General features: G+C 39.4%; 1 protein-coding gene across 1 annotated transcript; it reads right to left on the bottom strand.

Annotated features, from left to right (window-relative positions):
* Nucleotides 1-1,083: 1,083 nt before the first annotated feature.
* On the bottom strand, nt 1,084-1,422 carry LOC148563974 (uncharacterized). Its single transcript, XM_088486986.1, has one exon. The coding sequence runs from the start codon at nt 1,420-1,422 to the stop codon at nt 1,084-1,086; it is 339 nt and encodes a 112-aa protein (XP_088343112.1).
* Nucleotides 1,423-11,544: the final 10,122 nt, after the last annotated feature.

Raw genomic sequence — 11,544 nt, 5'->3', positions numbered from 1 at the left:
TTTTCAATAAAAATTTTCTTTTAAGCAAGGTGAGAGATATATGGAACATTTTACAACTTTAAAACATCAAATGTAAATGATCATGCAACTTAGAATAAGAGAACAGATAAATATCCACCTGAATGATGGTGGCTAGTGCTCCTCCTTGAGGATCCAATGTAGTGCTTGATCTCTTCAATGTCACTCCTTTGTCTTTGTTAAGGTTGCTGCACAGGTTCATGTGCATACTCTCTAGTTTGCTCCATCCTCTTCTTCTATACTTAAGAGTGGTATAAGTCACAAAGCAAAGGTTTTGCAACACCAAACTTAAGAGTTTTGCTTGTCCTCGAGTAAATTATGATCAATTGAAAAGAAGAAGGTAGGGTAGGTAGAGCTTCTGGGGAACCTCTTGGTCCTAAGAGGCTAGGGAATTCTAGATTCTCTGCTTCTCTATACTGGCATTTGAACGCCCAAGGGCTGCTCCCTGGTTGGCATTCAACGCTAGCAATGCTCCCCTCTTGGGGTGTTAAACGTCCAGCAGGGCTTCCTGGCTGGTGTTCAACTTTGACACTCTTTTCGGAGTATTCTGTTTTTACTGTTGTGAATTTTGTCTCTTGACTGTTACACATGATCATGACTCTAAAAAAGAAAAACAAAATAAAATAAAAAAGGTTGAGTAAAGTTGGGTTGCCTCCCAACAAACGCTCTTTTAACGTCACTAGCTTGACCTTTAGCTCCTTACGGAGGTGAGTATGGGCTCAAATTTTTGCCTCTGACAGTGAATTTTCTGCCCGTCCTCTCATGAATGAGCTCTACATGCTCTAGAGATAGGACACGGCTCACCATATGTGGTAAGGATGGCTTCTTAGTGAAGACAACTCTCATGCCAGGTGAGAGGCCTTCAGTTGGGACTTTCTTGTCCCTCCAGCCTTTAGGTACTTTCTTTTTAGTACCTCTATGCTTAGAGCTTGTTGCAGGCTTCCCAAAACCAAACTTAGAATTGATGTCTGGGGGTTTTGCAATGCTCTGCATAGAAAGAGAGGGTTGGCACACTAGGTGTTGCACTATTATCTTTTTTTTAGAGGGAGAATTGGGGTGAGGCATCTAAAATAAGTTGTAGTCCTCCCCTAATTTTAGGGTTAGTTCTCCTTTAGCCATATCAATGATAGCATTAGCTGTGGCTAGAGAAGGTCTTCCAAGAATGACACAGTCATTTTCATCCTCTTCTATGTCTAGGACAATGAAGTTTGCAGAGATGTAGTGGTTTTCAACTTTAAATAAGACATTCTTTACTAAGCCATACGGCTTCTTCATGGTCTTGTCTGCTATCTCTAAAGAGGTGAGTGCAGCTTGTATCTCAAGTATGCCCAGCTTCTTCATTACAGAGAGTGGCATGAAATTGATGCTTGAACCTGGGTCATATAGAGCCTTATCAAAGGTCATGGTGCCTATGCTGCAAGGAATCAGAAAGCGTCCAAGATCTGGAAGTTTCTGAGGTAGTTCTTGCTGAACCAAAGCATAGAGTTCTTTGGTAAGCAGTGGAGGTTCTTCCTCCAGAGGTTTAGTACCAAATAACTTGGCATTCAGCTTCATTAGAGCTCCTAGGTACCGAGCAACTTGTTCTTCCCTAGTGTCTTCATCCTCACTTAAGGATGAGTAGTCATCAGAACCTATGCACTGCAGAAGTGCATTCAAAGGAACCTCAATGGTCTTCATGGTTTCCTTTGGTTCTGGGCTAGAGGGTTCTTGAGTGGGCTTTAAACTTTTAGGGGTGTGTTCAACTCCAGCTCTGTCAGCTTATTGGGCATTGAACGCCCTTACTGTCCACCCTGACTGGCGTTAAACGCCAGTCCCTCTAGCATTATAGGCGTTGAATGCCTAGTGAAGGCTTCTTCACTGGCGTTCAATGCCTTTCCATTCTCCTCCAATTTGGCCTCAACCTCCATGGTTATGGCCTTGCACTCTTCTCTAGGATTAACCTCAGTATTACTGGGGAGAGTGTCAGGAGGGATCTCAGGGATCCTCTTGTTCAGTTGACCAACCTGTACCTCCAAGTTTCTAATGGAGGACCTTGTTTTATTAGTGAAACTATGGCTGGTCTTAGTGAGGCTGGAAACCATAATGGCTAAGTTAGAAAGGCTCTGCTTAGAGGTCTCCATATTCCCTTGAGAAGATGGGAATGGTGGTCTGTTATTGAACATATTCTGGTTCTTACCACCTTGATTGAAACCTTGCTAAGGTTTTTGTTGATCCTTCCATGAAAGGTTAGGATGATTCCTCCATGAAGGGTTGAAATTATTTTCATAGGCTTCTCCCATGTAATTTACCTCCTCCATGGTAGGTAGTTCAGGATCATAGGCTTCTTCTTCAAAAGAAGCTTCCTGAGTACTACCAGCTGCAATTTGCATCCCAATGAGATGTTGAGAGATCATGTTAACCTGTTGGGTCAAGATCTTGTTCTGAGGCAAGATGGCATTCAGAGTCTCAACTTCATAAACTCCTTTCTTCTGAGGGGTTCCATGATTTACAGGATTCCTCTCAGAGGTGTACATGAACTGGTTGTTATCAACCATCTCAATGAGCTCTCTTGCTTTTACAGGCATTTTCTTCAAGTGGAGAGATCCACCTGCAGAGCTGTCCAATGAAATTTTGGACATCTCAAACAAGCCATCATAGAACACGCCTATGATGGACCACTCTGAGAGCATGTTAGGAGGACACCTCCTGATCAGTTGCTTGTATCTTTCCCAAGCTTCATAGAAAGATTCACATTCTCTTTGTCTGAAGGTCTGAACTTCCACTCTAATCTTGCTCATTTTTTGAAGAGGAAAGAACTTAGCCAGAAAAGCATTAACCAGCTTTTACCAAGAGTCAAGACTCTCTTTAGGCTGGGCATCCAACTAGTTTTTAGCTCTATCTCATAAAGCAAAGGAAAAGAGCATAAGCTTGTAGACTTCAGGATTAACTCCATTAGTCTTTATAGTATTACAGATCTGTAAAAATTCTACTAAGAACTAATGTAGATCTTATAGTGGAAGTCCATGAAATTTGTAGTTCTACTGCAGAAGAGAGACTAACTGAGGCTTAAGCTCAAAATTGTTAGTTCCAATGGCAGGTACAACAATGCTTCTGCCACAAAAGTCAGAGGTAGGCATGGTGAAGTCACCAAGGACCTTTCTAGGCTCCTCTTGTGGTTCGGCCATATCCTCTGTTTCTTGTTTAAAACTTTCTGAAAGGTCTCTTCCGGAGTGTTGTGCTTTAGCTTGTCGTAAATGCCTCCTCAGAGTCTTCTCAGGTTCAGGATCAGGAGTCAAGAGGGGCTCTTTATCCCTGTTCCTGGTCATAAACAAGAAGAAAAGAAAGAAAGAAGAAGAGACCACGCCAATAAGCAAGAACCTTCTCGTTAAAGTCAGAATAGAAGAAGGAAGAAGAAGAAAAAAAATAAAAAAAAATAAAAATAGATAAAAGAAGTAAAAAAAGATTACCTTGAAAAGAGAAGATAGAGGTAAATAAAAGGAGATAGAAAAAGATGGAAAAGAAATCACAAGAAAGTTTTCTGTGCCAATTGGCAAGAAGATCCAAGTGAGATGTGAAGAAGAAAGGAAAGAAGATAAAGAATTATAGGCAAAGAGTCAATTAAAGTAGAGTTGAATGAATAGAGATAAGAAGAGAAGAGGTATAAATAGAAAAAGCAAATAAGATTTAAAATATATTTTTTTATTTTTATATATTTATTTAATTAATTTTTGAAAATAATTTATTTAATTTAAAAAAATTTAAAATTTAATTGTTAAATTTTCGAAAAATAGAAGGGAGAGAGGAGAAGAGATTTTCGAAAATTAAGAGAGAAGAGAATTATGTAGGTGGTTTTGAAAAAGAAGAGAGGGAAAAAGAGATATTATTTTCGAAAATTAAGGAAGAGAAGAGTTAGTTATGGGGTTTTGAAAAAGAAGAGAGAGAAAAGGGGAAGTGATTTTCGAAAATTGAGAGAGGGAAAAGTTATTTAGGTGGTTTTGAAAAAGATGAGAGAGAAGATAAGATATTAATTAAGAAAAGATAAAAAAATAGAAATAAAAATAAAGGATAAGATAAGAAAAGATTTAAAATTAAAATAAAATAGAAGATAAAATAAAAATAAGATTCGAAATTGAAATTTAAAAATTTGAAAAAGATAAGATGAGATTTTAAAAAGTTTTGAAAAAGATATGATCTAAAGAGGTCTATGGTCAGAGTTTTTTACAGTGACCAAAAAGAGTCTATGGTCACGATTTTGGGGGGTGACCTAAAGGGGTCTATGGTCACGGTTTGAGGGGTAACCTAAAATAGTCTATGGTCACGATTTTTCATCGTGACCAAACGACATCTATGGTCACGGTTTTAAGAGGTGATCTAAAAGAGTCTATGGTCACGGTTTTACGAAAGGGTGACCTAAAAGAGTTTATGGTCACGATTTTGGAGAGTGACCTAAAAGTATCTATGATCACGGTTTTAGGAGGTCGTTGATCCACCACTAATTTGTGGTACATCTTGTGCTTAATTGAGTAAATTTTATCTACTATTCTCACATTTATTCACAGAATCCGCATGTTTTACACTTTCCCTCCTGATGTTGTGCTATGATTGAAAACATGCTTCTTTGGCCATTAATTCACTATTTTTAATCCTCTTTTATTACCATTCGATGCCGTGATATGTGTGTTAAGTGATTTCAGGGTTTATAGGGCAGGAATGGCTTAGAGGATGGAAAGGAAGCATGCAAAAGTGGAAGGAATACAAGAAACTGAAAGAATTGCTAAGCTGTCTAGCCTGACCTCTTCGTACTAAATCGACCATAACTTGAGCTACATAGGTCCAAATGAGGCAGTTCTAGTTGCGTTGGAAAGCTAACATCTGGGGCTTTGCAATGATATATAATTTGCCATAGTTAATCTGGTGTTTAGGGGCGCGCACACGCAAAGCACGCGGACACACGCATGGTGCGAAGTTCAGCGTATCAGAAATCGCCCTCAGCGATTTCTGGGCTGTTTTTGACCCAGTCTTTGGCCCAGAAAACAAAAATTAGAGGCTACAGAGTGGGGGAATTTATTCATTCATCCAGACACTTCTCATTATTCACAATTTAGGTTTTAGATGTAGTTTTCTAGAGAAAGAGGCTCTCTCCTCTCTCTAGGATTTAGGATTCCTAGTTTTATGCTTTTGAGTTAGAAATTGACAGAGTTACTACCCCGTTGAAGTCTTTATCATTCTAGTTTGTTTTCTCTTTCCCTTACTCTTTCATATCCTTAATCTTTGTTTAGAGTTACAATTGGATTGTTTTTAGAATTTATTAATGCAAGAAGTATTTTTCGATTTAATTTTTATTATTTGTTTGATTGCTTCCAATTGATTTTAATTACCATGTTCCCTTTTTCCTTCTCTTATAAGTTTACGATGATGGTATTCTTGTTGACAGAGTAGACTCCCAACTTGACTTGGGAGTTGATTAACAGGAGGCCCTTGAGTTGGAATAGTCAAGAATTAATTGGTAATTGAAAGTTGTTGGCTAGCTCTCTAGTTACTAACGCTAATCCTTCCCAAGGGAGAGGATTAGGACTTGTGAATAGAAGTTGGCTTAACTAAGTGGAAACAACAATCAATTATTATTAATCTTGGGAAAACCAACAACGATAGAACTTCCGATTAATCTTCTCCTAGTCAAGGCTTTTTATTGTTGCTATTTTATTTTCTCTGCAATTTACTTTCCCTGTTTCCTATCCAAAACCCCAAAAGATACAATTTCATAACCAATTCTAAGCACACCTCCCTGCAATTCCTTGAGAGACGACTCGAGGTTTAAATACTTCGGTTATCAATTTTATTAGGGGTTTGTTACTTGTGACAAACAAATTTTTGTATGAAAGGATTATTGTTGGTTTAGTAACTATACTTGCAACGAGAACTTATTTGTGCCTTATTATTGGTTATTGCAAATATTTGCTTTTTTGTTTCTTTATTAAAGTTTCTAGTTTTAGGAGTTTATTTTCATTAATTTTTATTTGTTTTTGTTTTTACTTGCTACTATGAATTCTCACCCCTTTCGCTATGAGTTTAGTTTAAATTATGTTGCAGGGAATGGACGCTATAATGAGAACATGCATCAAGGTTGGAACAATCAAAGATGGGAGGAGCCACAAGGATTTGATCAACCCTCTCGGCAACAACCCCCTCCAATACGCTATAACCAACAACCATTCTATGATGTATACCAAGACAATAGTTATGGTGGACCTCTTTGTGACAGCCAACCTCCACCAAATTACTATGGTCAAGAGCCATTCCAGGGTGCGTACTAAGAGGATGAATATGGTGGACCCCCTTGTAGTTACTAACAAGCTCCACCATATGCCTATGACCCCCCTCCTCACCATAATTTTGAACCACCATACTCACAAGCCCCTTTCCACCAAACATCCCCATATGACCCTAATCCTTCTCCACCCTACCAACCACCATATGAACCATCCATAGAACCACCCCAATTTCAAAACAATTGCCCCCCCCTTCATCTTCTTATGACGAGATGCTTCAATCTCTTGCACAAGGACAAAAGACCATGGAGAACACACTTAACTCCACCTTAAACAGTCTGACCTCTGCTTTACAAGCTCTCGCCTCACAGATTGGATCAATGAATACTCCCAACAATCAACCCTTAAGCTCTAGCACCTCCTTTTCAACCACATAATGATCTCTCCATCCCATCACCGCCTTCCATGGAAGAGCACCCACATCCATCAATCTAAGAGCAACATGATCCCAATGATGCTACTGACCCAGAACAAGAGAGAAGGGATCGTCTTAGGGACGAAATGGATCTCATACTTCACAAGAAGCTAGAGGAGGCCCTAAAGGTGAAGGTAGTAGAGACGCTTGGGGAGAGTTGTCATGGAAAGGAAATCATCAAGGAGGAGTATGATTTTATACTAAAACAACTGGACAAAGCAGTAATTATTGAAGAGGAAGAAGTGGTTGCAGACTTAGGAGATGCTGAACCTCCATGGGAAACTCAAGTCATAGAGCCTCCTTCCAAGGTGTTTGATGTTGATGTTGAGGAGGGTGTACAACCTCCAAGGCATACCATGATTGAAGACTTTGCAGAGGTTGATCAAGAGATGGAGATTAAAGAAGAATAAGCACAACCTCCCATGCCCTTGGTAAGTAATGAAGAAGAGATTGAATTGGAAGAAAGCTACCAAGAGAAAGAGGTTGAAATTGAAGAAGCTTGCAAAGAGGTGGAAGTTGTCAAGGACGAGCTCAAGAGAATGGAGCTGGAAATCACCTTGCCAAAGTTGTTGGAGACCTCTCCCCCAAAGCCATCACCATCCATTCCTTCATTCAAGTAGGTAAATCTTTCATCTCTAAGCTTAATTAGCCCACTTGAATATGCTTTGCTTGAGACGGATGGGAAACTTAGAGCTCTTTGTGGCTATAAGAGCTAGAGGGAGATGGTTAGTGGTAAGAGTTGTCCTACAAGGTTCAATATGGTTGCATGTTCCAAACTGAAGTACAAGGGCTGGTATAACTCTCAATTGAATGGATCTAGGTGGTTGTTTGGATGTCTCAGTGAGAATTCCAATTGCTCACCACCCAAGTGGAAAAATGATGATCAACAAGAAGACGGGTGCAAAAGCAAGGTTTGGGACCCCGGAATTCATTCCAACAATCCACACTCTTGGGGCCTTGTCACTTGCTTTAACTTGCTTGAAGGCTTTATGCAACTAGTGTGGGATCTCGGAGGATATTGGAATTACAAACATTCGTGGAGATTCCTGGATGAGTTCAAGCACAAGCCACCATGACGAGGAGCTCACCAAATGTCCAACTTAAGGACGTAAAAGCAAAGTGCTAGGTGGGAGACAACCCACCATGGTATAATCGTTCCTCTTTATTCTTAGTTTTATTCTATTTTATTTTTATTAGTGTTCACTCATAATTTCTGCATATTCATCTGCATGTTGTATTTTGCATTCTGCATATTAAAAAAAGGGGGATTGACGCGCAAGCATCTACGATGCGCACGCGTCGTTTATGTTTGCGCCCCTGGACAGAGAGTTGCGCGAGAGACGCGCGGGAGGGGTGCCTGAAGCATAAGCCACCCCACGCATACGCGTACCTCACGCGTACGCGTCCCCTGCAGAAAGTTCAACCCACGCGTAAGCGTCAGCGACGCGTACGTGACGAGTCTCCCAAGGGTGTATTGGTAAAGATTTTCTTCAATAAGATCACGTGCAAGTATAGCTCTACCAACAACAATCCTCGGGTGTCAAATTTAGAAGAGGGATTTGGTTGTCACAAGTTCAACCCTAATAGAAATAACCGAAGTATTCAAACCTCGGGTCGTCTCACAAGGAATGGGCAAACATGTGCTTCAACATTGGTTAGAAATCCGGGGTTGTGAGTTATGAGCATGCAAATAAATGGGAATCCTAACAAGCAAGTAATCTTAAATTGCAACAAATTAATTCAACTAACTAAGCGAAACATGAGCAATTCCAATGAACAAGTAACATTCGACTTAATTCTATTATAAACCAAACAAATAACTATAACTAAGGCAAATAATTGAGAAATTTGGTTTCAAATATGAATAATAAAAGCAACTCTTGGCTAGGCATGGGAATTGAGGTTACCATCCTTGTCTAACAACCATATCTTGACAATTATGAGGAACCAAGCTCATTAAGTCTACTTCCAAAAGTCTTAAGTACGTAATATCTACTCCTAGACTTGATGTACGTCAAATGGCTTTGATCACATCAACCCATAAGTCCCAGCCTACCTACTAATTAGATTAGTAGTGGGTTGGCGTCAATGAGTATCAACTTGACCACCAAGGGCTCCCAAATCATCAAATCCATTAGACCCAATGACTCAAGTTTACCCAATTTCCTTGACCTTGGCCAAGAGTGAAGGAAACTACTCCATAATCAAATTAAACAAATCATCAAACACATGGTAAGCATTAACAAAAGACATGTTCAAAATAGCAATTAAATTGAAATCTACAAGTACCCACTAACAATTATCAACATACAATCATCCAAACAACAAAACTAAAAATAGAAATTATCAATGTAACATCAACAAGTCAAGATTCACAACATTCATGAAATGGGTATAAAATGACAATTAACAAGGATTCATAAAACTATCACTAGATATAAGCAAAATTGTAACAAGGAATTCAAATTGAACAATTAAAACTAGTAATTAACAAAATCGAATTCACAATCCAACAAGGGAAGATCAAATTAAAACGAGATCTAGAGAGGAACAAGGGTTTCTCTCTCTAGAATAACCAAAGAAAACCAAAAACTAGCTAAAATTGTGTCTTGTGTAAAAAATGATTGATCCCCCCTTTTTCCCTTGCATCCTTGGGTCTTTTTCATGCAGAAACAGCTTGAAATTGCGCCTGATGAGCCTTAGAAATTGCCAGGCACGATTTCCTTTAATGAGGTCACGTGCAGCTTCCCACGCGTCCGCGCCATGCATGCGCGCGCGCCGATTGCTTTTGTGATCCACGCGTGCGCCAAGTGCGCATGCGCGTCGATAGGAATCTTCTGATCCGCGCGGATGCATCCATCCTTGCGCGCCGCTTCCAGCCAACCTCATCCACGCGTGCGCGTGGAGTGTGCAGGCGCGCCGATGCTGCTTCTCCCAAGATTTCAATTCTTCATGTTCCTCCCTTTTTGTACATGCTTTCTCCCTCTCTTCTAAGTCATTCCTACCTTATAATTCCTGAAATTACTCAACAAATACATCACGGCATCGAATGGCAATAGAAGAGGATTAAAATATGGCAATTTTAAGGCAAAATAAGCCTGTTTTCCATCATGGAGCAATATTGAGAAGTGAACACAAAACTATGCATTTCTTGCGAATAAGTGTGAGAAATATTGATAAAAACCCCCAAAATAAGCACAAGATAAACCACAAAATCGGAGTTTATCAGTACGCGTGGGGATGAAAATCGGCGTAAGGAGCACATTGAACAGAGAGCTATCCTTCTAATGCACATTGAACTCCTACTACCACTTCTCTCTAGTAGAGCTATCCTTTCTAATGCTCTCTATTAGAGCCAACCTCCTTTACAAAGATGAAAATGATGCCTTATATAGGCTTTACAAAGTGAAAATCAAAATAAAATTGAAATTAAAAACAAATTACAATTTAAATGAAATTCCTATTCTAACTTGTTCTTGTGCCTTTGAATGATGATGTGGGCTTTGCTTGCTTTGGATTTGAAGAGAGATGGGTCCAATTGGTCTTGGTTCAATTGGTGAATAATTGAATCCAATTTGGTTTTTAATTGAATTTTGGACCATAGGTGCTACTCCCAGGGAACGGCTCAGTTGATTAAGTGAACTGAGCTCTCCATCTTGCACTTGGTGTGCCAAGTTGTGTGTGACAAGCTCCTTGGCGTGCCAAAATGTGAAGAGTGTCGGGGGAAGTAGCGCTCAGTTGGGAAAGTGAACTGAGCTTTCTTTTTTTCTTGTGTAGCGCCTTTGGCTTGAGTGTGAGGCCTTGAGTTTGAACCTTGGTGAAAGCATTGTGGAGTAAGTTCTTTGTGAATTAGTGGAAGGTGGCGCCTTAACTTGAGTGGAAGGCCTCAAGTTCGAATCCTTACTGAGCCATTTTGCTTATTTTTCTTGCAAGAAGTGTAGTGCTCCTTCCTTGCATTCCTTGTGTCTCCCCCTTCGAATCTTGCTGAAGCCACTTTGGTATATTTTTGCTTGTTTTTGGCCCTTAAAGATGCCTCTCACTTATGCCTCAATTTCATGCCAAATATGAATTGCTATATATCATTAGAAATCTCTAAATGTCAGCTTTCCAACGCAACTGAAAGCACATCAATTGGACGTTTGTAGCTCAAGTTATGGTCCTTTGAATGAGGCATGGTCATGCTGTGAACAACCAAGTTTAACTTAGCGAAAATTCTTGCTTCCATGCTGAATTTTTCACGGTAAAGCTAAGTTCATTTAGTGAACTGAGCTTTGTGAGTGCTATTGTCAAGCTTCCTTGATTTGGTCATGGGCCACGCTTTTAAAAGCGTGGCCTAAGGCTCCAAAGTGTGTTCCAACTTCAAAGTGTGCCCCAAAACTCTTTTTTTTTCTTTTTAGCTTATTTTGTGCTTCTTTGCTTCTTTTTCTTCTTATTTCTACAAAATTTATAAAATCAAAAGATCGAGGAAATATAACATTTAAGCACCAAAGAATGCAATATTTAAGCACTAATCACAAATTTCTTGTACGAAAAAGCATAGAAAAATATGACATGATGACATGTGATCACAACACAAACTTAAACCTTGCTTGTCCCCAAGCAAGAAAAGAATCATGTAATAGAGATTGGCAATCCAAGGTAAGAAGAATAGCAAGTTAATGTTCCTGGTAAGCTAGTTTTCAATGCATTCTACAATCACAAAAGAAATGTAAATGATTGATGCTTCTATCTAGCTCAATTTATGAAATCTTTTCCTTATAATTTTTCCTTGAAACAAGCTTTCGATCTTCTTATTACCTTCTC

The sequence above is a fragment of the Arachis ipaensis genome, chromosome B5 (genome assembly GCF_059453495.1).
Source record: "Arachis ipaensis isolate K30076 ecotype BB chromosome B5, ASM5945349v1, whole genome shotgun sequence".
Lineage (NCBI taxonomy): Eukaryota > Viridiplantae > Streptophyta > Magnoliopsida > Fabales > Fabaceae > Arachis > Arachis ipaensis.
The sequence above is the reverse complement of the archived record's forward strand: the minus strand, read 5'-3'. Positions and strand labels throughout refer to the sequence as shown.

Bases quoted from the DNA above. Each gene is read 5' to 3' on its own strand.
- LOC148563974 (XM_088486986.1), bottom strand. From the start codon at position 1,422: ATGACCTTTGATAAGGCTCTATATGACCCAGGTTCAAGCATCAATTTC.